General features: G+C 39.7%; 1 protein-coding gene across 2 annotated transcripts in view; it reads left to right on the top strand.

The window, feature by feature from the left end:
* BAG2 (BAG cochaperone 2) overlaps nucleotides 1-27,714 on the top strand; it is a 246,461-nt gene extending 218,747 nt beyond the window's left edge. For both annotated transcript variants that reach the window (XM_044063340.1, XM_044063341.1), the window contains one exon: nucleotides 27,097-27,714. In XM_044063340.1, the coding sequence (XP_043919275.1) occupies nucleotides 27,097-27,500 (404 nt within the window). In that variant the 3' untranslated portion in view covers nucleotides 27,501-27,714. The remainder of the gene's footprint in view (nucleotides 1-27,096) is intronic.
* The last annotated feature ends 204 nt before the right edge of the window (nucleotides 27,715-27,918 follow it).

Raw genomic sequence — 27,918 nt, 5'->3', positions numbered from 1 at the left:
GTTAACCAAGTTTAATTGGCATGATCTCCCTTTGACAAAACCAAACTGTGTGGGGTCAAGTGTTTGGAGATTGCCAATGTCCTTGTTTATAAGGTGTATGATAATGCATTCCATGGCCTTGGAGATCAGGCTGGTAAGGCTGATGGGCCTATAATTGCCTGGGTCACTGGATGCTCCATCTTTATGCAGTGGGATGACAGTGGCTGTCCTCCATTCAGCTGGGACAAAGCTGGTGCTCAGGCTTTGATTGAATAGGATGCCTAATGGACCTGAGAGCTCATGCCTGAGTTCATGTAGGATACAGCCAGGGATGTTATCGGGTCTCATGGAGACTGTATTTTTTGCCTTTGAGAGGGCATTAAAGACCTGCTCCCTGGGGATGAGGGGAGGTGGGCAGGTGCTCGGGATGTCCTGGTTTACTGATGGGAGGGACACAGGGATAACGTTTCACTGAACCTGTCTTCCAGCAGGTTGGCTATATCTGTGGCATTTGTGTATGTGGTGTTATTGACCTCCAGTTCAGAGCAGATTTGTGTGTTACCCTTGAGATTGCAGACATATCTGAAGAAGGCCTTGTGATTGTCCTTAGTGGATGTGGCCAATTTGTACTCAACGTTAGCCTTAGAGGATTTCACCAGTGACCTTATTTGCCTCTTCAGACAAAGAAGAGAATACTTCCAATTTGGGACTTGCTCCTTCTTGGTCCTGGACAACAATTTTTTTCTTTTTATTATAGAGTTTTATTTATTGCTGCTGTCCACAGACAGGTTTACTCTTCCTTAAGGAAGATGATTTGGTCCTTTCAGGTATTGCTGAGTCCATACAGCTATGTAGGTGCTCATATAGTGTTTTGATGTAGACTTGTACATTAGTGCTAGTTACAACTGAAGGGACAGTGGCTGTGAAGGTGTTTATACCTGCTCTGTGGAGATTGTAGTTAGCTTTGGAAAAGTTTTTTTGTTTGACCCTGACAAGGGAGGAGTCAGGGGAGATGGTGACTTCAAAAGTGATTGTTTTATGGTCGGATCTTACCAAAGGGGATGACACTGTAAGGATGCTACAGTGGCTACTCATGTTGGTTAGGACCAGATTCAGGATATTTTCACCTCTCATATGGGTGTCAACCAGCTGATCCAATGCACTGGCACTGACGATATTGAAGAATCTCTGGGCATTTATGTCTGAGCTAGGTCTTCCACTCTATGGTTGGGTAGTTAGTCACCCAGGATTAGGGTAGAGGGTTGAATCTTGATGGATTCAAGTAAGTCCATATAGGTGGAGTGGGTGTCCTGAGTCATTGTTGTGGGTCTCTTGCCAGCTATGATTTGAATAGGTGTTTGTCAACAGTTAATTATAGCCTAAGCAGGTGAACTGCATCATAATTAGCCAATCCCACATGGTGGACCTACTGCAGAACTGTATAAAGTATGCATACACCCTACATTCTGATTTTCCCTCAATACTCTGAACCATTGGAAACTTTGACTTGGCAGTCAGACTTGGAAATTTTAACTGAGATAATGCTAGGAGCTGCTGAAGCTATTCTACATCTGTATGTGCTAGATGCTGAAGTCAATGCTGCTGCTGACAATAGGCCTAGGCCGAGAAGGAGAAGTGTGTTCAGGCCCAGGCTAACCTTCCAGGAGCTAGGTGAGCTGGGTATTGTAGAGTACTACAGGGTGGAGGGGGACATATTACAAGAACTCAGTGAGCCCTGCCACCCTCAACTCAGAGCCAGAGCTAACAGAGAGGAGCCCATCCAAATAGAAACTAAGGAATGTGTAGCCCTTAGGATACTAGCTACAGGTACTTTTCAAAGACCAACTGGGGACATTATGGGGGTGTCACAGGCATCACCATCCAGGATACTCCACCAATTCCTGGAAGCTATGCTCCCACATAGGTTCATAGGTTTATAGATTAGTACTAAGCTAACTGCCCTTGCGAGCCATTTTAAGCCTAGCCAATTATCCCTTGTGAGACTCAAACCCTGCACCTTGTGTTTGTAAGGCAAACCCCTTAACCATTAGGCCACCCTCCCAACCCCCAGTGAGCACATATCTTTTCTCCTTTGCCCTGAGGTGAGTGCCAGCAATATGCAACAGTTCTACCAGGTAGCACACTGTCCCCCGGGTGCCATAAATTGCATTCATGTACATTTCAAGACACCACCTGGTGAGTAGGGTAGGATCCATGTTAACCACAAGGGATACCACTCCATCAGCTGCCAAGTTGTGTGCAATTCCCAGGGGATTATCATGAATGTTTATGCTGGGAACCCTTGCAGTTATCACGACTCCCATATCTAGCTGACATCCCAGTTGTACCAGATGTTTGCTAGGGGAGGCATCCACAGGGCCGTTTATTGGTGGATGCTGGCTACACCCTGGAACTGTGGATGACGACACCCATCAGAAATGCACACACACCCATGGAAGAACACCATAATGAGGCACACACACAAACTAGGAACATCACAGAGCATGTGTTTTGGCTTTAGAAGTCACTGTTGCCTCAATATATCTGGTGGAGCCTTGCAGTATACTCCACACACGTGCACAAATATTCACAGTATGTGCTATGCTACACAATCTGATCCTGCAGAAACAGCTGCAGCAGGATAAGCAAAGGGAAAGGATACACAGCCCCCTGCCAGTGCCTAGATCACCACAGTCACAGTCATAGGAGGACTCAGAGGAGAAAGTCCCTGCTGATGTCCCTGTCGGCAAACGTAGGCATGCTCTGTATGCCCTGGCTTTGGCTAAGAAACAATACATATTACATTCACTGATGACCTAGGGACTAATACCTTTCTCCTACGCACATAGGATCATAGGAGGTTACTAGGTTAATGACCCTAGGGCCCTTACAAGCCTAGCCAAGTTTTACCCTTATTTCCACGATCAGCACCTCTCACCCCTGTCCAAGAGGGACATAGGTAGAACCTCTGGGGTGAATTTATGTTTACCCATCCAATTGTCCATATTGCATTTGAAGAGGGTCAATGAGGTCCTCTGCTTGACATGAAGCAGGAGTCTGTTGCAAAGGTGTGGTAACATCTGGGAGACAAATCTGTCCCTCCAGCAGGTTCTATTAATGTCACATACCAGGCTAAGGCCATTAGAGTGAGCAACCCTTGTACCATTTGACTTACAGATATGCAGTATTTCCAATAAAGCAGGAGATTGCCTTTGAGTAGTCTGTATGAAACAGAATAAAGTGTTAGTGATTTCAGATGATCCTCATAAGACAGGTGCTGAAGACCTTGAATTTTCCTTGTGAGGAAGCTTTGTGGTCTCTCCAGTTGTTGCATGTGCTTGGAAAGGTACATACCAAAAGGGGCATTGTACTCAGTTATTGCCCTGATGAGGGAAGAGTACAGGGAGGTTATAACTTCTTTTTTTCTGGAAGCAATGCCCTTACTTATGAGATGAACAATATAGAATCCCCTTCTTACTACTGTGGTGATCACAGGTAAGGTTGCTGTCAACCTGTGTGCCCAGGTCTGTCACCACTGAGTGCGCACTTAGGGTGTTGTTATTGATGTGGTAGTTAGCAAGAACATCTCTCTTACTGAAAGGGATGATAATACTTTTTATTGCATTGAGTTTAAGGCCATGACTTTGGCACCAAGCATTTGTTTATGTAAGACCCTCTTGTAGGATGTTGACATTGTTTGGAGATTCTATGACTGCTACCAGTTTGCAGTCATCAGCAAACTTTGCCAGCCTCAGACCTATAGTTTTAGCTTGCACTTCAGAGAAATAGATTCCAGACAGTAGAGGTCCCAGGACTGATCCCTGTGGAACACCACTGGTTACAGGTCTGCTGTTGGAGGTGGATTACCCTATTTTGACTATATGGGTTCTATCAGTGAACCAGTTAGCCACCCATATAATGATATATGGGTTAATACCTAGCTGGATGAGTTTGTCAATTATACCTGAGTGGGGGATATTGTCAAAAGCCTTGGCTAAGTTTAGGTAGGCTGTATGCACAGATTTCCTCTCATCAAGGGCCTTGGTGACTGTCTCAAAGAAGTCCACCAAATTTAGCAGGCATGATCTCCCTTTGACAAATCCAAACTGAGTAGGGTCAAGTGTTTGGAGATTACCAATATCTTTATTGATAAAGTCCATGGTGATTCTGTCCATGGCCTTGCAGATAAGGCTAGTCAGGCTAATAGGTCTATAGTTCCCAGGGTCAGTGAAGGCACCACCTTTATGCAAGGGGATAATGGTGGCCTGTTTCCATTCAGCTGAGACAAAGCCAGTGCTTAGACTATGATTAAAAAGAGTACCCAATGGTATTGCTAATTCTTGTTTGAGCCCATGTCGGGTGCAGCCTGGGATGTTATCAGGTCCATGGATGCTGTGTTTTTGACCTTAGAGAAGGCATTCACGACCTGCTCTTTAGAGATACAAGGTAGAGAACAGGTGGTAGGGATGTCTTGGGGTAAGTGTGATGGAGACAGAGGGCTGAAGTTTTCACAGAACCTGTTGGCTAACAGGTTAGCAATGTCCACAGGCTGAGTAGCTACCAGTTTGACACAAATCTGACCTTTCCTTTTAGGTTACTGATGTAACTAAAGAACACCTTATGGTTGTTCTTAGTTGAGGAAGCTAATTTGGATTCATAGTTAGCCTTGGAGGACTTCACAAGAAGACTTACTTGCTTGTTTAAGCTGATGAGGAAGTGTTTCTAGTTTAGGGCTCGCTCCCTCTTACTCTTAAACAGTCATTTCTTCCTCCTGTTGTAAAACCTGTTAATGGTAGTTGTCCACCAGACATGTATGCTCTTCCTTGAGGAGCTTGTTTCCTGAGGAGCTTGTTTCGGTAAAAGTGCAGTTAGCCTAGTAGTATATTAAAACTGATGCCAGGCAACTCACACATGCTGTACATATCCATGTACTGGCTGTGTACTGCTTGCATCAGACAGAGTCATTGCTGAACTACAGTTGTGTCAAATACTGCATTTGCAAGGTATGTCCATAACCTACACAGTATTCTAATGGATTATTATGATATGTCATTGCACTTATGGATCTGGTACATTATGCAAGTAACTATAGTGGGGTATTTGGACATAAATTACATTCACATGGGACTACAGACACCTATTCCACTATCATGTCTTCATTTATAATCAGTAGGCCTCATGCATGTAATAGTCATACAGTCCTACTGCAACAGATTACTGGTACATCATTCAAGAGAGATGTTAGAAAGTGAGGCTAAATGATAAACTAATGTGTATCCTAACAAAGCATGTGGTTTATTCCCCCATATCTCAAAACAGCAGTGTCCCCTTGTAACTGCCATAACAGTAACTCAGTTGTGCTATATCAGCATTTCACACAGTTAGTATGCCACACTGTCTCAGGGCAGTAATACAGAATTTGATCTTACATTGTATTAGGTAAAAGAGGAATATTTATGCAGGTGATAGTATGATGAATGATCCCCTTTCTGTCAAGCTGCTTCTGTGACTCAAAGGATTAAGGCAGTCAGCTTGTGGGATGCTAGTCAGGGTTTTTAATGTGGAGATAAGCAGATATTTTGGATGTGAACTAGTAATCAGTTGTGTTTTACAGACTGGGACTCTGTGTGTGCCATACCTTTATTAATATCTTTCTTATATTAATTCCACATTTGTGCACTCCGCCACATGTCTACAACCTATTTAATAAGTCCTAGCCAGTTTGCTCCAAGCACAGCAGTGCAGAAACAGGGGCAGAAGTCAGACTGAAAAACAAACAAATCCCGGCCTGAAGTACAGCTAGGAGTGGGCTGGAGTCTTAGGTTATATAATAGTAAGTCACTGATGTGAGCAATGTGCCTTTCACTTGTGCACTGCTAAGTAACGTGCAGATCCAAAAATGCCAAAGCACATGTCTGTACATTTAGTTAAGCAGAGCACAAATATATATATATATATATATATATATATATCTCTCTCTATATATATATATGTATATATATATATATACACATATATATATAAATTTGTCTGTGTCTGTCTGTCTCTCTCTCTCTATATATATATATATATATATATATATATATATATATATATATGTGCGTGTGTGTCCTATACATATATATATATATATCTATATATATATATATATATATATATATATATATATATATATATATATATATATATATATATATATAATTTGGTCAACAATTCATATGGTTGACAGGCAGATTTGCCCCCTTCCCAATGTTGTGCGACCCTGAGTTGATATATATAGTTAGGTGGGGCAAAGCCCCCATAAAAAACTGCTTGTCGATCAAATGAATTGTCGACCAAATAAAAGTCGGTCAAATGAACTGTCGACTATGTGAAGTAGACCCATATATATATATATATATATATATATATATATATATATATATATATATATAGTGTGTGTGTGTGTGTGTGTGTGTGTGTGTGTGTGTGTGTGTGTATATATATATATGGATCTACTGCAGTTTATTGAAGTTTCAAAACTTTGAAGACCATATGGCTAAGACCATATGAGTGAAGTTTTGAAACTACAAACACTTTGCATTGAGATTGCCGTACAGTATAGAACTCAGAATTTGCTGTTTTCTTCACTGTAGTGTGATCTCAGAGTTGGTATATTTAAGTAACAGGGGGTGTGGAGGGGCAGAGGGGCTTGCCCCCCCTGCAGAAAGGTAAGTATAACATGTTTTGCTTACTTTTTGTGTTTTTTATTTTTATTTTGAAGTTTCAAAACTTCGCTGATATGGTCTCAGCCATATGGTCTTCTAAGTTTTCCTTTGATAAACTGTAGTAGCTATATATATATATATATATATATATATATATATATATATATATATATATATATATATATATATATATATATATATATATATATACACATGTGTGTGTGTGTGTGTGTGTGTGTGTGTGTGTGTGTGTATATATATATAGATATATATATATATATATATATATATATATATATATATATACATATATATATAATACTATATATAACTTAGCTTAGCGATGCTGGGTGCTGCAAGCAGGAGGAAAAACATAATGAAAGGCAAGTAAGAATGTGCAGGAAGGATGTAGGAAAGAACCACAGCTATCCATTTCTTCAACAGTAGCAATTGTGCTCTTGCAAATATTTTTAGTTGAATTTGGACTGTCACCCCCAGACAGAGGGGTGATGACAACATAAGTGTGTTGCCAAGCCAATTGGACCAAATTAAGTGTGCCCAGTGGACATGTGTGTTTAATGGAGAGCTATGTATGGGACAATATTTATTTTGGGACAGGTGCCCTTAATTTTTTTTTTTTTTTTTTTTTTTTTAGGAGAGTGGAATGTTGGGGAAGGGACATAGGTATGTGTGGGGAAGGTAAGTTAAGAAGGTGAGGAATCTTTTGCAGACAGACAAGACATATAAGGCAGACAAGACAAGGATGGTGGGGGACAGGGATGGCGGGGGACACAAGAGGGGGTGAACACCTTGGTTGGGGAGGGGGTGGAGGGATACAGGTCCCATGAGCATCAGTCATGGTAGCAGTGGGACTCAAGTCCTCACCCATGGGACTGCCAGCACTGCACCTTCACTGCTCCTGTGGATGCAGTGTCTAACACTTGAGCCCGCAGCTAACCTGCCACAACAGGATGGACATCATGCTCTATATCTGGTGTAGGAATGTGCCCATAGTCTGCTACAGAAGCCTATGCACCAATCCTCCTAGTTGTGCATGAGTTACATAGGCATCTCCTTTGCCTCCCCTCCCAGAAGGGGGCACACTCTCAGCCTGTGGGGTGGAACTTCTTGAAGGATCAGGTAGTGCAGGAGCAGTGGTGGGAAGGTGCCACCAGGCTGTGGCCCAGATACGCTGGGCCCCAGTGCCTCAGCCAGGGGAGCCAAGGCAGGTGGATCTTCAAGAACAGGCCTACCTTGTTGTGCTGTGGTAAATAGAATAGAAACATAAAGGAAGTAAAACAGTAACCCAAACAAATGTAATAAATAAGCTAAATCAAAACAATAATGAATAATGGAAAAAAATGAAGAATAATATAATGAAGAACACAACAATAAATAATGTAAATGAAAATTTATTTAACATCAAAGCAATATTAAATTATACACAAAGCAATACACTTGAGGAAATCAGGCTCAGCTCACGATACGAAAATATTTATTGAATCCACAAAAATAACGCTCTTAACGCAAATAAAAACCAGTACGTTTTCGATTAACTGTCTTCATCAGAAAGCAAGAATACACACATTGAGCATCAACTCCCTCCTTTTATACACCGTATGCATTAATTATCAATTAATTAATTAGGATAGAATTAGCAGCAGTTTAACCTCTTACTGACCCAAGAAAATACATATACAAATACACATTGCTTAATTGTTATTTCACCAAAAAACTAAGCATACCCATATAAGCCATTTTAAAATTTCTGAAGTGTATATAAAATACAAGATATATGAAATACAAATAGATTTATCCAAATTTATAATTATATTTGTAATAATGTTTTTCTAAAAACCATCTATACTTATGCATTGTAAAATCTTCCAAGGAACTTATAATGTTTTGCCAACTGTGAGATGAATGGCATTGTTTATATTGCTTTGTGTAAGGTTTGCGAATCCTTTTATGTTGGTAAATCGGAATGGAAACTTAAGAATAGAGTATATGAGCATTACTACGATATCAGGATGAATTGTGTGAATAATGCCCTATATAGGCATAAGGTGAATTGTCCGCAAGCAACTTTTAATTTCTTTGTACTGGAGGTAGTCAAAAAGGATATTAGAGGAGGTCTATGGGAGACCTCTATAGAATATAAAGAGTTGGTCTGGCAACTAATACATGAAGCCAGCAAAGCTCCAGGTCTTAATGACCATATATCAATTACACCTGTTTTGAAGATGAGAGCAGCTAAATTATAGCTGGCATAGTGCCCATTAATCCCAATAAGTATTATATAAGTATTATATAATTATATATATTTTAGCAAGTACAGCTTTTTAATGTTTTATTTGTATCACATGCTTTTTACATGCATATTCCCTATCTGGATATTTTTGCATATGTACCTCTTAATGTCTTAATATACGTCATATATTTTTTAGCATAGTTTATTATTAATCAATTATATATGTTATTATATATTATATTTATATTTATCAAATTATTTAAATCATATATTTATTTATGAGATATGTATTTTATATTTTTATATGTATAAATATTATGACCTTTAATTCCTTATCTATATGCAGTTAGGTTTTTAACATTATTATGAATTTTGGTTAGATGTTTAGAACTTTCACCAACACCAGATGGCGCTGTTCACAGTATTATTTATAAGTTCCTTGGAAGATTTTACAATGCATAAGTATAGATGGTTTTTAGAAAAACATTATTACAAATATAATTATAAATTTGGATAGATCTATTTGTATTTTATATATCTTGTATTTTATATACACTTCAGAAATTTTAAAATGGCTTATATGGGTATGCCTAGTGTTTTGTTAAAATAATTAAGCAATGTGTATTTGTATATGTATTTTCTTGAGTATGCAAGAGGTTAAACTGCTGCTAATTCTATCCTAATTAATTAATTGATAATTAATGCATATGGTGTATAAAAGGAGGGAGTTGATGCTCAATGTGTGTATTCTTGCTTTCTGATAAAGACAGTTAATCGAAAACGTACTGGTTTTTATTATGCTGAGCTATTCTGTGGATTCAATAAATATTTTCGTATCGTGAGCTGAGCCTGATTTCCTCAAGTGTATTGCTTTGTGGATAGTTCGATTTTACACTTGTGTTCCAGTTTATTCAATATTAAATTATACATAAGGACAACATAAGCGGTAATACCAAATAGCACAATAATAGCAAATGATAATAGTAAATATATTGATTAAATAAATAAGAGAAGGGGTGGTGAGAGAAAAAAGGAGGACATTAGTAACTTCACAGATATAATAAAACATACTACAAATAAATACTTTTAGGTATGTTAGATTTTACTTGTAACACCACTGACTGCTATGATGTTTAATATTTGAAATACTACCCAGTTCCTTACACATACACACTATAGTTCAGATCATATTGCATCCAGCAATCATTCAATGCTGCTTACATTGGATATATGCTATTCCATGTACATACCTCTCAACCTCTTAGCATGAGACATTCAGGAGGCAGCCATACATTATGGTGGGACAAAGGCACAACAATAGTAGCAAGGTGCTGAGATAACAGATTTGGCATTAAACTGCATTTTCAGAGATGTCTAATGGCTGCAATTCAGAGGTCTGACATTTTTTCTGACAATGATCCTCACCAATTTGCCAGGGACTGGCCAGTAAAACAAGGCTATATAACAAACATACTGCACATATTGGGCAATGTTCAATACATTCTGCAAAAATCATGACAGTTGAGAGGTATTTCCATAAACACTGATTACACTTGACAGCTGGACATTCAAGGCACAGGTCTATGGGTGTGCACTTCACATGCAAGCACTGTTATATTTTAGTGATGAAATGCTAAAATAGTATTGAAAACAGCATAATGTTTCAGTTGGCTAGTGTGGGATTAGAACCCACAAGCAGTGACTACAGTAATGCTGAACATTGTATTTGAAATATAACATTATCACAGCATTGCTTTCTTTTCCACTTTATAGATTCATGTTGTTTCACATCTTGCATTTACACACATGGATAGCTGCCTAGGACTTCTATTAACATACGTATTTATCCTAATCAGTTATTGGCTGCAATCTACAGCATATTTCTAACAATGAGCAGACCACAACATTGACTCTTAATCTGTGTATTCAGCAACATTAAATAATGGTTGAAAGCTATGCTACATGGTACTGCATGCTTACTTGCTTTTACAGTTCAGCTATGCATGCCACATTAATGAAAATCTGTGATGTCCCAAGTATTTCATACATGACTGTTAAGACTGAAATATCTGTATTTTTTAAATTTTATTATTAATTTATTCATTCATTTAGTACTTTATTGATTTTCTTACATGCCATGTGTTATCCCCATCCTGGCCAAACGCCTTCCATGGGACCGCACATTGCAAGCCCTCTCTTCTGCAGTTGTGGTAAGAGATGGAAACCATTATGCATACCAGTTTCAGCTTGTATATTTATAATTTACTAAAAACATACTTTCATATCTCTGGGGTGTTCCCTGTCTGTGCCTGTTGGATCCACTGATCCAAAATATCCCTCTTCCTTCATCAGAGGTCATCAAAATGGTGATGACACTGCTCCCCAATGTGGAGGACACCAACTGCACTGATCAGGTCCCTGGCCAAACTATCCCAGGTTTCAGACTTGCATTCTGAGCCAACATAGTTCTCCTGCAGCAGCCGGGTTCCATGGTGCTGTACCAGAAGTCCAACAAAAATCCCAGACTCCTGAACACCCCAGTGCTGTACCTGAAAGCGATGTCCTTCCCCCATGACTGCCATACCCATGCACAAGATTAAGCTCCAAGGAATACTGAAAAATTCCTGCCAATTGACCTTTAAATAGGATGCATTCCCACCATTGTGCTTCATTCTGAAATTTTAAAAAATGCGCCACACCTCTTAGCATTGTTTAAGTGAAGCTTAGAAATGTGCAAACATGAAAAAACTATTACCCATGTTTAAGCAATGATTAGCATAATGCAGCTTTGGTAAATATAGCAATAACTGAATTTAAAGTGAACGGAGGTTTCAGTGACCTAACACAGTTTCACGGCAGTATATTTAAAAGGTATCACTACACAGGACTTGAACCTGGGACCTACTACAGTCATCACTCAACCTATCTCACCATAAGAGGAGTGAAGGGAGCTCATGTATTTTCACATATAGTGCGAAGGTGCTACTGTAAACATAGCACAGCTGCACTGCATACATGGGTTTGCACGGTGCCCACCATTGCACAGCTAAAACAATTGAAAGCATCCTGTTTCTATTTTTAGATGTCTGGAGCATATCTGATGCATGGGTGCACAAAGCTAAGCCTAGCCAGATAGCGTGGAGCATCGCACAGCTACAGCAGTTCAAAGCATCTGGTTTATTTTATTTATTTTTTTATTTATCATTTGTTGACCGGGAAAGTCCAACTAGGTTCCACAGAGCCTGTTTTTAGTGGAATCCCGGGGAGAAATGCTCCAGATGCATCTCTTTGGAATGTGGGAGGAAACCAGAGTACCCGGAGGATACCCATGCGAACACAGGGAGAGCATGCAAACTCCACACAGAAGGCACCCCAGCTGAGAATCGAACTGAAGAACCTCTTGCTGTAAGGTGACAACGTTAACCACTGTACCACCCTAAATACATAATAGTATAATATTTTTTATCAGCATAATATTTAGCATAATAGTATTTATATTTTTAGATGTCTGAGGCATGTCGTATGCATGGGTGTGTAGAGCTAAGCATAGATAGATAATGCAGCACACTGCGCAAACATGCACATAAAAAGAAAAAAATAAGAAATCCAAACTAGTGAAATAATTGAATACACAGGTCTAGAAATATTTCTTATACTCCTTTCTGTCAGGTTAGTGGGTTGACAGGTATGTGGGTGTGCCGTCAGTGTTACACAGATTCATTATTCATGTTGTTCTGTGAGGTTTTGCGGTGTAAAACCTCCCTTAGGCATGACGTACCATTAATATGCATGGCTGCTGAGGAAAGGTCATGGCTGTGTACATAGATACATTCCGTGAAGGCTCTACATGGAGCCTACATGAACTTTATTATCCTGGGGGAGGATGCCGCTGTGTTTTGATCTTACTTTTCTTACAAATTATGTAATGTATTACGTATTATTCTATTAAGGAAAATTACTGAATTTTACAGTGTGAAAAATGCTTAGAAATGTAACTATCAACACTGTCATTCAAGTAACAAAAATAATAAATTATTGTATTATTTTTCCTTCCGTTTAGAGTGTGTGAATTATAATGATTGGGGGGTTGGTATAGTGGTTAAGGTGTTTGACTCAAAATTGGAAATATTCCAAAATGTAATACTTAAGAAGAGAAAGTATTGGTTTCCTTTGCATTTAATTTAGTCTTTGTAGTCTGCTGCTTTTGATTCAGTTTGTGTAATCTCAGTAAATTATCGCAACCTATTCTGAATAAAGTTTATTGCCACAACATAATTTATATCTCATTGAATTTATTTAAGATGGACAGCAGTTGGATATTTATACAAGGATGTTATTATTCCCCTGTACTGTGCCATGGTCAAGACCATTTACAGAATATAATGCATCCTGTGGTATGTATCTCACTAAACATAACAAAAAATTTGAACGACTGCAGAGGTTGCTAATGAAAAGGAACTCTGGCCTCAAAAATCTTTGTTACCAGGATAATCTGGAAACTCTCTCCCTGTATTCTGTGTCGTATAGGCTCTTAACAGGAGACCTGTCCATTGCTTAGCCTTCCTTCAGGGATCCTGTTGTCTGTAACTTCCTTTTATTCAATAAGTCCGATAGTGCAGACAACACTAGAATGATAGACCTCAATCTTCATTAGATAATAAAAACTATTAAATGGAAGGACAAGTTAATCTGGAATAGGCTTTTTTTGCATGTCAAGCAGAATGATTCCTTGTCGGCCTTCAGACATAGCCTAGACAATTGGATGTGTTCCCTGAAATGTATTCCAGGAATTCTAGGCCTTTTCATCCTTGAAAGGGGTGCTAAAACCTGAGGGAGGGACGACATACCTGGTCTCTGGTCAAACAGCCTTACATTTCATAAGAATGTCATGAATCTTTTTAATCTGAAGCAAATGCAAGTAACAAACCTTTGGAATTAGACTTCCCTGCATACTTTATGCAATACTGAATTATGTAGTTTTTAATGCAACATGTGTGCTGGTTTTGCATTTTATTTTGTTGACAAGGACATCTCCTTGACATTTTTCATGGTGCTAAAAGCCACTGCTAATAGATAAAAACTGAATCCACAACACATCATTATCTTAATTGATGTGCAGAACTTACGGAGTTTTTGATGCAACAAGTGAGTTGTTTTTGCATTTTATTTTGTTGATAAGGACACCCCAGTAACATTTTTATTGGTATTAAAAGCAACACAAAGAAGAGCAAAGGCCAGCGAATGTAACAAATGTATTAACAAAAACAAAAACTGACCAGGCAGTCAGTGGAGCAGCAAAAACACTTTAATTTAATAAAATAAATGATGATAAGCGTTTTCATACCTACTCAGGGTACTTCATCAGACCTAAATACATATTGAATAATTAACTTTAACACATTTATTAATACAATATAAATGTTAACGGATATATCATTTTAATGTTTATGCTACATGTGCCACGAAACATTTGGTATATTTAGCCATATGCGATGTCTGTTTTTCTTTCTATGTATTTATGACAAATCACTGTCTGAGAGAGCGTATTAAAGAACATTTATATTGTATTAATAAATGTGACAGTAGGAATGCACTCTCTAAACATATTATGCATGCTGGGAATGACCATAGTTGGTTTATGGTCATTGAGGTTTGTAAGTTGGTTTAAGAGGGGGAGACATTAGAACATGTAGAGAGTGTACTGAGATAAAATGGATGGCTATTCTACAAGCTACCAGAGGGAAAGGGTTAAATGATTTTATACCAATTAAACCTATATTGAAATCACATGGTTTAAAACATTTGTATATAAGTTAAGAATTATTCAATATGTATTTAGATCTGATGAAGTACCCTGAGTAGGTACAAAAGCGCTTATCATTTATTTGCTTTTATAGTTTTATTAAAGTGTTTTTGCTGTTCCACTGACTGCTTGGCCGTTTTTTGTTGGTATAAAAAGCCCCTGTCATTGCATCACAAAAGAATAAGCTCACAATACCTCAGTAACTGAATTAATATATAGAGTACTGTATTTCCATGCTAAGTGAATCAACGGACATGCATTACATCTTAAAAAGATAACTTGTTACCGTGGTCTTGCAGGTGAAACCCCTTACATTGAAAATTAACATGACTATGCATTAGTGGAACCACAATATAATTACGAAGCTGGTCTTCTAAAGAAGTCAGTGAGTTGTGTCTGCTTACCCAAAATGTTTTGCAGTTGCATGTGAATCATTGGCCGATACCTATCATGATGTTATTTCATGTGTGTAGCCATAGGAAAAATGAGTAAACAATGAAAATGTCAAGCATCATATGATAATCTTAATTGTTTTTTGCAATGTAACTTGCCACTTTAAAATGAGGAGTATAACTGCAAATAAAATTAATTGTAAATCAAAGATGCTTCAGAAAGTGAGCAACATACTTACAAAACATAACAGCACAAATCAAAATATAACAGTTTGCTTCGCATGCTCATAAGTAATGAGCTCCTTTGCCAGATATATTATAAAATGTTTCTAAAAGGGGATGGATGTAATATGTCGCAGGGTGCTCCAGTCTTATTTCTTTGTTATTAAGAGAAATGTTTTGCTTGGCAAACTTCAGTCAGAACAGCCCACTCATGAAGCTCTCAAGGGTTTTAAGAATATAAGTAAGAAACGTTATGCTATTTCCAGTAATCATATCTTCTTTCCCAGTGCCATGCTGAATGGCATGTTGATGTGTGGCTGTGTGTTTCATAACATTCCCTGCATCGTGTTTTAAGAGGAATTCTAGATTTCTGTTTGGATAAAATTTCATCCATCATTAGGTGGAAAAGGAAGAGGAGCTTTTCCATTCAAATCAGCTACCACGACCTTCTAGTTTAAACAGAACCGCAAATGTATACACAGTGTGAGCAGCTGTGATCTGTTGTAGAATATTCTGGCTGTCATTGCAATAGTCTTTCACCACCAGGTTATTAGCTCATGCTCAGTGTGGTACATGTGTAACATTATCATTCACATTATTAGAAGCTTTGATCATGAGTGCAATGACTTTTGAGTCAGACACACAAGAAAAGTTCTTCAGGGCCTTTTGCAAACACTCTTCTATGTTGTCTTTTTTCAGACTGGAAATGTGTATTGTTGCCTGCAAACAGTAAAATGTTTTTACTGGATTTCTAATCTTACTGCTATTTCCATCATTTCTAGAACCTTTCAAATTCAGAGTATTACAAACAGCGCTATTTGTATTTATTTATTTATCTATCTATCTAGTTATTTATTTATTTTTCACCTGAAACGTCCAACTGGGCTATGCAAGAGCTCTTTTCAGTGGAGACTTGGGGGGAAATCTACAACATACGATAAATGAAAAAAAAAAAAACTTCAGAATACATACAGGTGAAGGCCAGCAGGGAGTTTAGTACCCTACCTGGCACAGCAATTTCCATTAGTGTTTGAAGCCTTTGTTATTTATATATGTATATATAAATAACAATGAAGTAGTGGTTGCTGTCTTTAAACATGCTTTTGTTAAGGGGCAACACATTTGGTGCAGCAAGCATGTCTGCACGGTGTAGAGGCATAAACCCATGACTATGATTCAGGCGATTCAAGCTCAGTTAGTGATTTGCCGTTAGTGGGAAACCAGTCAGAGGAGGGTGGGAATGAGTGGTTGATGCTTGTGTCCCCATCCTGGGGGGAAGGAGTCAGTTTGGCCCACTGCAGTGCTGGCACTGGGGAAGAAGTACATGGTAGACAGCATATCTGCTAGGGATGCATGCTCGGCTCTAATACCATGTTTGTACAGTAGCCTTCATGGGACATGTGCAGGATCATGCTCAGTCACAGAGGAAGTTATGGCAGGCTGATCCATATGTAGGCATGGAAGTCAGCCACGGGAGGTGGATTTAAGGTCACAACAGTAAAACTCCCAATGGCTGCATGAATGATGGCCGACAGAAAGTGTCTCCCCCAACAGGTGAGCAAATAGGCCAGCTGGTCATGGGAAGGATGATGGTTGCAAGCAGCAGGGAAATAAATAAATAAAAATAAACATAGTACTGCAACAATTAGTATTGCTGCCGTATTATTCTCTGATCGGGTGCCTTCTTTGCGGAGTATACATATTCCTCCTATGTCCATATGAGTTTTCACCAAGGGAATGACCATGTAAACTGGATGAGCTCAGCCCTAAAACATTACATAGACTGGAAGAAGTTGCTTGCAGTACCTTTAAAGGGAAGTCAGGAGTAGCATGGATTATGATTGACCAGACATTGGCAATGTAAACAATTCTGTTACACTTGTATGACTAAAACACTTGTATGACAAAAAAGGCATTGGCTAAGAATTTTATGTGCAGTGAACAGATGGAGAGTTTTAAACACTACTACTGTTTCACTTTATTTTAGAACAGTGATTGCAGTTTGTACTGACCTCTTTTAGCTATCCTGACTATAGATGCAGTTGATAATGGGGGATTTGGCATCTTAGACTATGAAAAGAGAAGTCTTTTTTTAATTTTTATTAATGAACTTCGAGGCCTATGTATCATTTGCTATCCTGAATATGTACTCATGTTGCATTTTATTTATGAACTGGAGTTATGATTTAAAACACATTGGGACTGGCATTATGTAGCGTATTTGGTGAAGGACAGGGATTCATTTTGGGAGAAGGAAATGCATGTCCTAAATATTTAGAAGCGTAAATAAACTGACGACGAATTGTTTGAGGTTTAAATAAGGCACAAAACCGACAGCGAGGTACGTCGTGGCAAGGAATGCAGTACGAATGAAATTGTATGAATGCATTGTTCATCTTCAGCTCTTCAGTCTGCAGAACAGATGTTCTTCGTGTTTCACTGTTGCAGTCATCACATTTGGGGTATCTTGCTTACAGTAGCCCTCAGTCGGCCTGATTATCAAGGTCTTGGGTTCTACGTCAGTTGCTGTCTCATCTTCCATGACATCAGGTAGTCAGGGGTATAAAGCATGCAGCCAGCTCCATTACATCAGTCTTTCTTGCCGTGCGGTGCCCGAAGCAGAAGCAGTTCTCAAGTGCTGGTTGGCTGACTCCTGAAATTTTTGTTTTCGAGTTTCAGAACCGAAGTCTTCAACTAAGATAAGTACCCCGTTGTGGAATCTTTTTCTTGCTCTAAACTGATGTCAGTAAAAGTTAACAATCGTATTTCTTGTGGAAAGCAAATTCCTCATAAAGATTTTCATTCTTACTGCATTCCTTGCTTAGGCCCAGACCATGACATACCTCGCTGTCGGTTTGTGCCTTATTCAAACCTCAAACTATTCGTCGTCAGTTTATTAACGCTTCTAAATATTTAGGTACTTGATTCAGTTATCCAGAAATGGCTTCAGTAAGCCACCTGACTACCGACATTCCGAAAAAACGCAAGGATAAAGACAGAGACAGACCGCATAGGTCCAAAGCTGCCAACGACGCTTCTCCTAAGCTAGTCACCAGTTTGCCAGTACTCAGTGAGGCACTTTCGCAGTCCCTGAAACCCGCTACTTCAGATTCGCAGGCCTCTACTGAGACCCATTCGGAGTCCGGTATGCTGTGAGATGCTTCTTCAACTGTGGAACCTGCTGGTGTCTCTACCTTGGATGGGTCTGGAGCAGCTGTGCAGGCACCGGCTTTTGAGGGTGTATTCATGCCTACTGACATGCATATTAAACCAATGCCATCTTCTTCTTCAAGGCCTAAAACTCGATCCATGCCTAGAAAACTGACTCCCAGACTGCATGGTCAGGCCCCTATGCCTAAAAAACAAATGATAAGAATGGCTGAAGACCTTATTACTCTAATCAGGGGAAGCCACCCTTCCTCTTCTAAGAGACCTAGGACTGATTTTCCTTCTGATTCTTCTGATCAGGACTCTGAAATTTCTGTTTCCTCTGATGACCAGGATTTACCCTTATCTACCTATGAGGATTCTGATGCAGAGGACTTCATTCTCTCTGCTTTCCCTCCAGAGGATTTCTCTTTTGGTGAAACCTTGCATACTCTTAGGGAGTACTTTAGCTGGGAAAGCCAGGATTACTCTGACTCCAAAAAGAGGCTTAGGGATTTCTTACTCCTGCCCCAACACAGGCCTTTAGCTATCCCCCTGTACTGGACATTGTTGATGATGCCTTCTCGGAATCTAGCCTGGCCCCTGACTCTTTACCTCCTGCTCCCAGAAAACCTGATAGGTATTTCAGGGTCCCTGACTCTCACAAGTTCATCTTTAAAAATCCTACTGTGGATCCTGAGGCCATTTCACAGGGACCCAAGGGCACTAAGGCTACTACTGCCAGAAATCCTACCCCCTCTGATAGAGATTCCAGGGTGCGGGATAGATGGGGTAAGAAGGTAGACACTTCTGCAACCTTGGGCATTGGGGCCTTAAACTGCCAGTTTCATATGTTAAAGTATCAGCGGCATATTATTGGATTGCTTAAACAGAAAATGATGTTGATTCCTGACTGTGCTGAAAATAAAGATTTACAGGATTTAATGCATTCTGCTGAACAAGTTGGAAAACATACTTTGCAATGTGGTTTTGATTCATTAGAGGCATCTTGAAGGGCTGCTGTCACTGAATCTGTACTTAGAAGGCATGCTTGGCATAAGGAGCAAACTTTGCCAGATCATGTTAAAGCTAAATTGCTGGATGCTCCCTTAAACCAAGACCACCTGTTTGGCAACAAAGCAGAAGAAGTACTTAAAAAGATGGAGGAAAAAGCTAAATCTATGCAAACTGTTAAAGATTTCCTGCAAGTACAGTCTCCCAGATTTAGTACACATTGGCCCTCTAAGAATTGGACCTTTCCTGCCTCTTCCAGGCCTTCTCAGTCCAAACCCAGAACCAGCAGAAAACCCAGGTTTCAGTCCCAAGGTACTCACAGGACTAAGCAGTGGGAGGCTTCCACTTCCAAAGCAGGGAGTAGTAATGGTATGGTAAACTGTCTCAATGACTTAACTTTAAAACTTCCAAGCTCTGCACAACTGACTGTTCCTTTAGGGGGAAAGATTGTCCTGCAGGCAAAAAAACTGGGAACTCATTACCCAGGACAAATGGGTTTTAAATATAGTTTTCCAAGGATACAGATTCCACTTCCACTCCTTACCAACCCCAAACGGTTGGCCAGACCTACCCCCAAATCAGTGGACAGACGCTGAAAAGCAAGTTCTCTCTCTCTCTCTCTTAAGCACCAGAGTTATTTAACCTGTCCCCAGAAGAAGAAAGGGGTCAAGGTTTCTACTCAAGAATTTTCCTGGTATCCAGGAAAGACAATTCCTGGCATCCCATCCTGGACCTGTCTATCCTAAACACATTTTTGGTGATCCCAAAATTCAAGATGCTAACTCGTCATCAGCTGCTTCCCATGCTAGGCAAAGATGCCTGGTTGGCAACACTGGATTTAAAGGAAGCCTACCTGCACATCCCAGTAAGGAAATCCTGCCAAAGATACCTACACTTCAAAGCAGGCTACATGTACTATCAGTTCTCAGCACTGCCCTTTGGCTTATCTACTGTGCCCAGGGTATTCACAAAGTGCCTAGCTCCAGTCATTGCATTTTGCAGGCAAAGAAATATTCAAATATACCCATACGTGGACAATTGTCTAATTCAGGCAGAAAGCCATGACATACTATTAAATCAGCTGGCATTTGTAAAGAAATTCCTAACTTCTCTGGGGTACACCATAAACAAAAAGTAATCACATCTTGTACCCTGCCAACAAGTTGTATTCCTGGGAGCAAGCTTGAATACAACTTCCCAGATGGCCTACCTCACGCCAGAGAAACAAGTTCATTTGACAACCTACTTCAAACTACTGGCCACAAAGACCCAGCTATCTGCAAGGAAAATACTGCAAACCCTGGGGTTCATGGCCTCCTGCATTCTCTTAATTCCATATGCAAGACTGCATATGAGGAAACTACAATGGTATCTAAAAAGCCTATGGTGTCAACATTCTCAGGATCTAGAATCAATGATTCCTATCATTTCTTGTCTACAGATAGAGTTCCTTTGGTGGGCAGAGGCCTGCCACCAAAACAAGGGACTGCCATTCACTCTACCCCCTGCCACCCAAACCCTAACAACAGATGCATCAGACTATGCATGGGGGGCTAACTTGGCAGGGAAGTGCATTCAGGGCAAATGGACCCCAAGTCAAATGCACCTGCATATCAATCAAAAAGAAATACTAGCTGTAGAGAATGCTCTGACAGCCTTCAAGGGCCACATTCTTCCAGGACAATTAATAGTAAAGATGGGCAACACCACTGTTATGTGGTACATAAACAAGCAGGGGGGAACCCATTCATACCCACACTGCAGACTAGCCATGGCTCTGTGGAACACAGCCTTGAACTACCAAGTGCCCCTACAGGCTCAATTTCTGCCAGGAAAGCTAAATACACTGGCAGACAAACTAAGCAGAAAGCTCATGGACCCACACGAGTGGAAACTGGAACCAAAGATATTCAACATGTTGAGAAACAAATGGGGGACCCAGAGATAGACCTGTTTGCCTCCCCCCAGAACTACCAATTGGACAAATTCTGCACAAGGACTCCCCATAAACAAGCTTGGAAAGTGGATGCCCTGTCCTTCACCTATCAGTTTATGCCTTTCCCCCTCTGCCTCTCCTCTCCAAGGTACTACTAAAGATCAAACAAGACAAAACAAGGACAATTCTGATTGCACCAGATTGGCCACGCCAACACTGGTACCCCCTCTTGTGCAGTGTGTCACTGCTGGCACCATGGCACCTGTCTCAGACCCCTGCCCTGCTGTCCCAGCAGAAGGAACAGATTCTGCACCCACAGCTTCAAACCCTGAACCTGGCAGCCTGGCTAATTACCTGATCTCTCCGTTACCATCCCTCAGTAAGCAAGTGTTGGATGTCATTCTGGAGGCAAGGAGGCTTAGTACTAGAAAATCTTATGCTCAAAAATGGAAAAGATTCTGTACTTGGAACCAAACTCAGGGGATGGGCACAACAGCGCCCAATTTACCTCAGATTCTTCAATATTTAACTGAGATGCTTCACAAGGGCCTTTCCTTTTCCCCCATCAAAATTCATGCCTCAGCCATTTCAGCTCATTACAATACAGAACCACCCCTCTTCTCTCATCCACTGCTGAAGCAGTTCCTCAGAGGGGCCAAAAACTTAAGACCACCCAGGACAGCCCCTACTCCAGCCAGGGACCTTAACTTTGTATTGGAAAAGCTCACTGTACCTCCTTTTGAGCCAGCTGCAACAGCAGAGTTGAAATTCCTTTCTTGGAAAACAGCCTTCCTTTTAGCCATCACTTCAGCAAGAAGGGTGTCTGAATTACAGGCCCTCATGGCAGTGGAGCCTTTCATCATCTTTCATGTGGACAGGGTGTCCCTCAGGACCAATCCCTCCTTCATGCCCAAGGTGGTATCCAGTGTGGCCCTTAATCAGTCCATTCATTTTCCAACCTTCTTTTCTCATCCACAGAACAAAGGGGAATAAATACTGCACTCCTTGGACGTGCACAGGCAACTTAGATTTTACTTGGACAGGACTAAACCTCTCAGGAAATCTGAACAGCTGATGGTTGCATTTACTGCAGGGGCAGAGGGGAAGGCCATTTCAAAGCAAACCATTTCTAAGTGGATAGGCCATTGCATTCATTTTTGCTATAAGCACCATGGAAAACCTACCCCACAGAAGATAAGACCACATTCAACCAGGGCTGCATCTACCTCTACACCCTTTCTCAGAGGTGTTCCTACCAGGGACATCCTATAAGCTGCTACCTGGAGTTCTGTACATACATTCACCAAGCATTACCATTTGCCAATTTTTTCTAAATCCAGAGCTGGCTTTGCCACTGCAGTCTTGCAGGGCCTTATAGCTGGTCCTAATGCTATCTAATTTCCTCCTTCCATTCTTAGCTTTGGGAATTTACCCAAATGTGATGGCTGCAACAGTGAAACACGAAGAACATAGTACAGTTGTGTACACTTACCATAAATGTAGATGTTCGAGTGTATTCACTGTTGCAGTCCTGGTTACCCTCCCTCCAGCCCCCTGATCTTATTGGCTAAACTTCTATTCTTGTTTACTATGCTTAAGGCTTTTTGGTGTATTTGCTTTTTTGTTGGAGGCGTAACCTTGTATATAATTGCTTCCTATTATGGGGGCACCTGACATCTGGGGCAAGAAAAACTGATGTAGTGGCGTCGGCTGCATGCTTTATACCCCTGACTACCTGATGTCATGGAAGATGGGACAGCAACCGACGCAGGACCCAAGACTTTGATAATCAGGCCGACTGAGGGCTACTGCAAGCAGATAACCCAAATGTGATGACTGCAACAGTGAATACACTCGAACATCTACATTTATGGTAAGTGTACATAACTGTACTTTTTATTAACCAGCAATAAATCTGTCATGCTGACTGTACTGTGGTTAGCTTATCATAAAGACTGGTGTGCTGCACCATTATTAGCATGGCTTTTCATTTTGAAGTTTGACTAACTGCAACATCCAGGATGTTAATACTGAAATTAGTGAGGTGACAATGGATGTGCAGTGCATTAGTCAGCGGATCTAGGCCCTGATCTTATTTTATTTTCATTTTGTGCAGGTTAGTGGATTGGACTACAAGGACCCTTTTGCAGACATGACGTACTTACAAAACCAATAAAATGTTAACAGGTTGCAAAAATAGAAATAACAAACAGGGCAGGGGATAACAAAACGTATTCCCAAAGGCAAACAGTACAGGATTCTACATGATAAAAAATTATTATTACTGAAAACTTGATAAATTGGCAGTACAAATCTAAAGCAATAGCAATTTAACTTGCTTCCAGTATGACCAGTAAAATATAAAGTGTGTGAAGCTGTATCACAATAAGCACATACTAACTGAAATAAAAGAGTAAGTGGAGTTGACAGATTTTTAAGATCTGAATTAGACATGGAAATAGAGAAAGAGGATGTAAGAAAGAGAATGATATATATATATATATATATATATATATATATATATATTATATATGGGTCCACTTCAAAATACTGACTTTCAAAATCCCTAAACTCAAAATACTGAGACCAAAATCTCTCAAACTCAAAATACTGAAACTCAAAATATCTAAAAAAAACGCACACTACAGCAACACAACTGCATACAGAAACATATTACTCTTCTGCAAGTATAGGCAGGGGGGCAAGCCCCCTGCACCCCCCATGTGGGGGCAGGGGGAGTGGGGGGCTTGCCCCCCACAGGAAGGGTGAAGGGAGGCTTGCCCACCTGCTTATACTTGGAGAAGAGTAATATGGTTTGTGTTTTATTTGTTTCAGTGTGTACTTGTGCTGGAATATAATAAGTGTTGGTATCCTGTGTGTTTTCAGTATTTTGAGTTTTCAGTATTTTGAGCTTTAGAGATTTTGGTCTCAGTATTTTGAGTTTGGGTATTTTGAAAGTCAATATTTTGAAGTGGACCCATATATGTATATATATATATATATATATATATATATATATATATATATATATATATATATATATATATATATATATATATATATATATATATATATATATATATATATATATATATATATATATATATATATATATATATATATATATATAGATATATATATATATATATATATATATATATATATATATATATATATATGTATAGATATAGATATAGATATGTCTGTGTGGGGGGGTGTATACACACACACACACACACACACACACACACACACACACACACACACACACACACACACACCTCTGAAGCAATGCCGTTAAGAAAATGAGCTGGCAGCATATCGAGTATGCACCTTCAAATACAACTAATAAGCAGCAGCAGGAGTGAATGAATGCACTTATACAACTAAAGTCTCCAAACCAAACTCCCTACATAAATGCACCTTAAAAGCAATGGCTTTAAAGAAACAGGCCACGTAGTTAATGTACTTACAATAACTGTTAACAAAACGGCTGGCAGCGTATCTGATAAGAGTAAGCAAGAACAGAGTGCAGTAACAATAACAAAATGGCGAGCGTATCTGATCTGATAGAAATAATTGTTTCTTACCTGGAGGCTGAGGCAGACATATGGGTGGTTGGGTGTTCTTCAGAACTTGTACACAGCTGCCATTCCTCTTACCTGGAGGCTGAGGCAGACATGTGGGTGGTTGGGTGTTCTTCAGAACTTGTACACAGCTGCCATTCCTCTTACCTGGAGGCTGAGGCAGATATGTGGGTGGTTGGGTGTTCTTCAGAACTTGTACACAGCTGCCATTCCTCTTACCTGGAGGCTGAGGCAGATATGTGGGTGGTTGGGTGTTCTTCAGAACTTGTACACAGCTGCCATTCCTCATACCTGGAGGCTGAGGCAGACATGTGGGTGGTTGGGTGTTCTTTAGAACTTGTACACAGCTGCCATTCCTCTTACCTGGAGGCTGAGGCAGACATGTGGGTGGTTGGGTGTTCTTCAGAACTTGTACACAGCTGCCATTCCTCTTACCTGGAGGCTGAGGCAGACATGTGGGTGGTTGGGTGCTCTTCAGTACTTGTACACAGCTGCCATTCCTCATACCTAGAGGCTGAGGCAGACATGTGGGTGGTTGGGTGTTCCTCAGAACTTGTACACAGTTGCCATTCCCTATTTTCCTCCCTCCAAAACAGTTTAAAATAAATTCCAACAGGCAGTAGCTGATGTCATCATGCACGCCCCTGTAGGCTGGAGATACGTGGTGATGTCAGCTACAAATTTAAAGCTGCAATACAAAAAAATAATAATGATAATAATAATAAACAATAGGGAATTAAAGGGGCCACTCGTGAATTCATAGCGCCCCACTATTTTGCCCTCAAAACCGGTAAATACTGAGGAATTCAGTATGGTTGAGAGGTATGGTGTTTAGACATTAAATATGTCCATAGTTTTGGATGTAAAAGACTTCCTCCATCAACAAATATATATATACAACAGTGTGTGTGTGTGTGTGTGTGTGTGTGTGTGTGTGTGTGTGTGTGTGTGTGTGTGTGTGTGTGTGTGTGTGTGTGTGTGTGTGTGTGTGTGTGTGTGTGTGTGTGTGTGTGTGTGTGTGTGTGTGTGTCTGTCTGTGTGTCTGTAGACATTACGCATAGCTTTGGATGTAAAATAATTTCTCAAACAATTATACATACCACTGCGTGTCTGAAACATTAGGGGAAGGAACTATTTTACCTCAAAAATATAAAAAATATATAGTAATAAAAAATACAAAACAATGTAACACATAACTCATTCTCTAAGCATAATAATGCCTTCCATGATATGTTTTATTGTGGAAATAACACCCTTCCAGTCCACCTTCTGCGTTCAGCCTCAGAACACCCACAGGTGTGTATTATTTCCACAATAACACACACCATGTGTGGCATTATTGCTTGCTTACTGTATCTAGTTTAGGTACATTTAAGTATAGCATTGGCTTCTTGTTCTTTTTGCTATGACTACGTTTGGTGTCTTCAATGAATTTTACTTACCTGTAAAGCTTTTTCAGACAGGAATTGGGCTGTTTGTTATACAGCAGTCCTTCAATGTTTTCCACACATTGTACTCTGCACTGTTAAGATAAAAGTTCTCTGGACATTCTAATGATTTTCTGAAATTCTCCTTCCTTATTTGCATAGCACCTTTCTTAGCTATTTATAGAAGTCCATTATTTGCATTATTAAAATTAAGATTAAACATTTGCTTGTTTTTCAATCTGTCTTAAAGTCATTTTAATTTAAATGCTTAATTACCATGTCATTGTACTTTATATTTATATATGTTTTAACTTGTACAGAAAGTCCAGAGCATTCAGGAGTAGAATGCATTACAAATAAGCTACTGCTAATGTTAGCAGTGGTAAACCTGCTCAACAGATTTATAAATTAGCCTTACGATAATCAGAGAGCAAAACATGGTTTTACTTATATGAAAGGGAGAGTTAACAGCAGGGAAGGACAATTCAGGTTGTGGAAAGGTACAAAGTGATAGTAGTTTGAGAAATTAAAAGGGGGAAAGCACACTAGATGCCATCAGTAATGCATTTCTGTACAGACATAGATAGGTTATTTATCTGTATAACATTGTTTTTGTTTTGTTTTTCTTTAGGTGAGAGAGAAGAGCTGAGCCTAACTGCAAATAGACTACTAGGCCGCACACTAACTGTTCAGATTTCAGTCGAAACAATTCGGAATCCGCATCAACAAGAATGTCTTTTAAATGCTACAAAGATTATAGATGATATAGTCAACAAACTCCTGGAAGATGTAGCAGCTGCTAAAAGTCAGCTGTTGTCTCTTCAGGCTGCCTGTACGTCAGATGTAAAGTCAGCACCCATCGATCAGAAATTTCAAAACTTGGTCATAGGCTGTGCTATTGAAGACCAGAAAAAAATTAAAAGACGACTTGAGACATTGATTCGAAAGATTGACACCTCTGAAAAATCAATCAGTTTACTAGATCCCCAGGGTCAGATGCCACCTGCTCTGAATAACTGTAGCAAACAGAAGTAGAAGAATGGAGTACAATTTTGCTGCAACAAGTAAACAAGTTGATACCTCTAAATAAAAAAAACCTGTACACAGTGAAAAAAGACAGTGTTCTTCATTCTGTTAACTGGTAGATTTACAACAGAATAATGCCGAAGAGCATCATAAATCATGACTGCAGCTGAATAAAAATCGATGCAGAGCTGGGAAGTATATGTAGCCTTAGCTACATAAATAGGTTCATAGGTTCATAGGTTTATACTAGGCTATCTGCCCTAAGGCATTTATAAGCCTAGCCCAAAGTTTTGTGGCTTACGCCACCCCTTATATGAAAAAACACTGTGCCCATTAGTTTGTTGTGCCTCTGTCCAGCAGTGACACAGAGATGATTCCCGGGGTAAACCTATGATCTCCCATCCACAGGTCAAGATTTCTCTTGAAC

The sequence above is a fragment of the Protopterus annectens genome, chromosome 2.part1, assembly GCF_019279795.1.
Source record: "Protopterus annectens isolate FY-2018-M chromosome 2.part1, PAN1.0, whole genome shotgun sequence".
Classification (NCBI taxonomy): domain Eukaryota; kingdom Metazoa; phylum Chordata; order Ceratodontiformes; family Protopteridae; genus Protopterus; species Protopterus annectens.
Note: the sequence above shows the minus strand (reverse complement) of the source record. Positions and strands in the feature narration are given on the sequence as shown.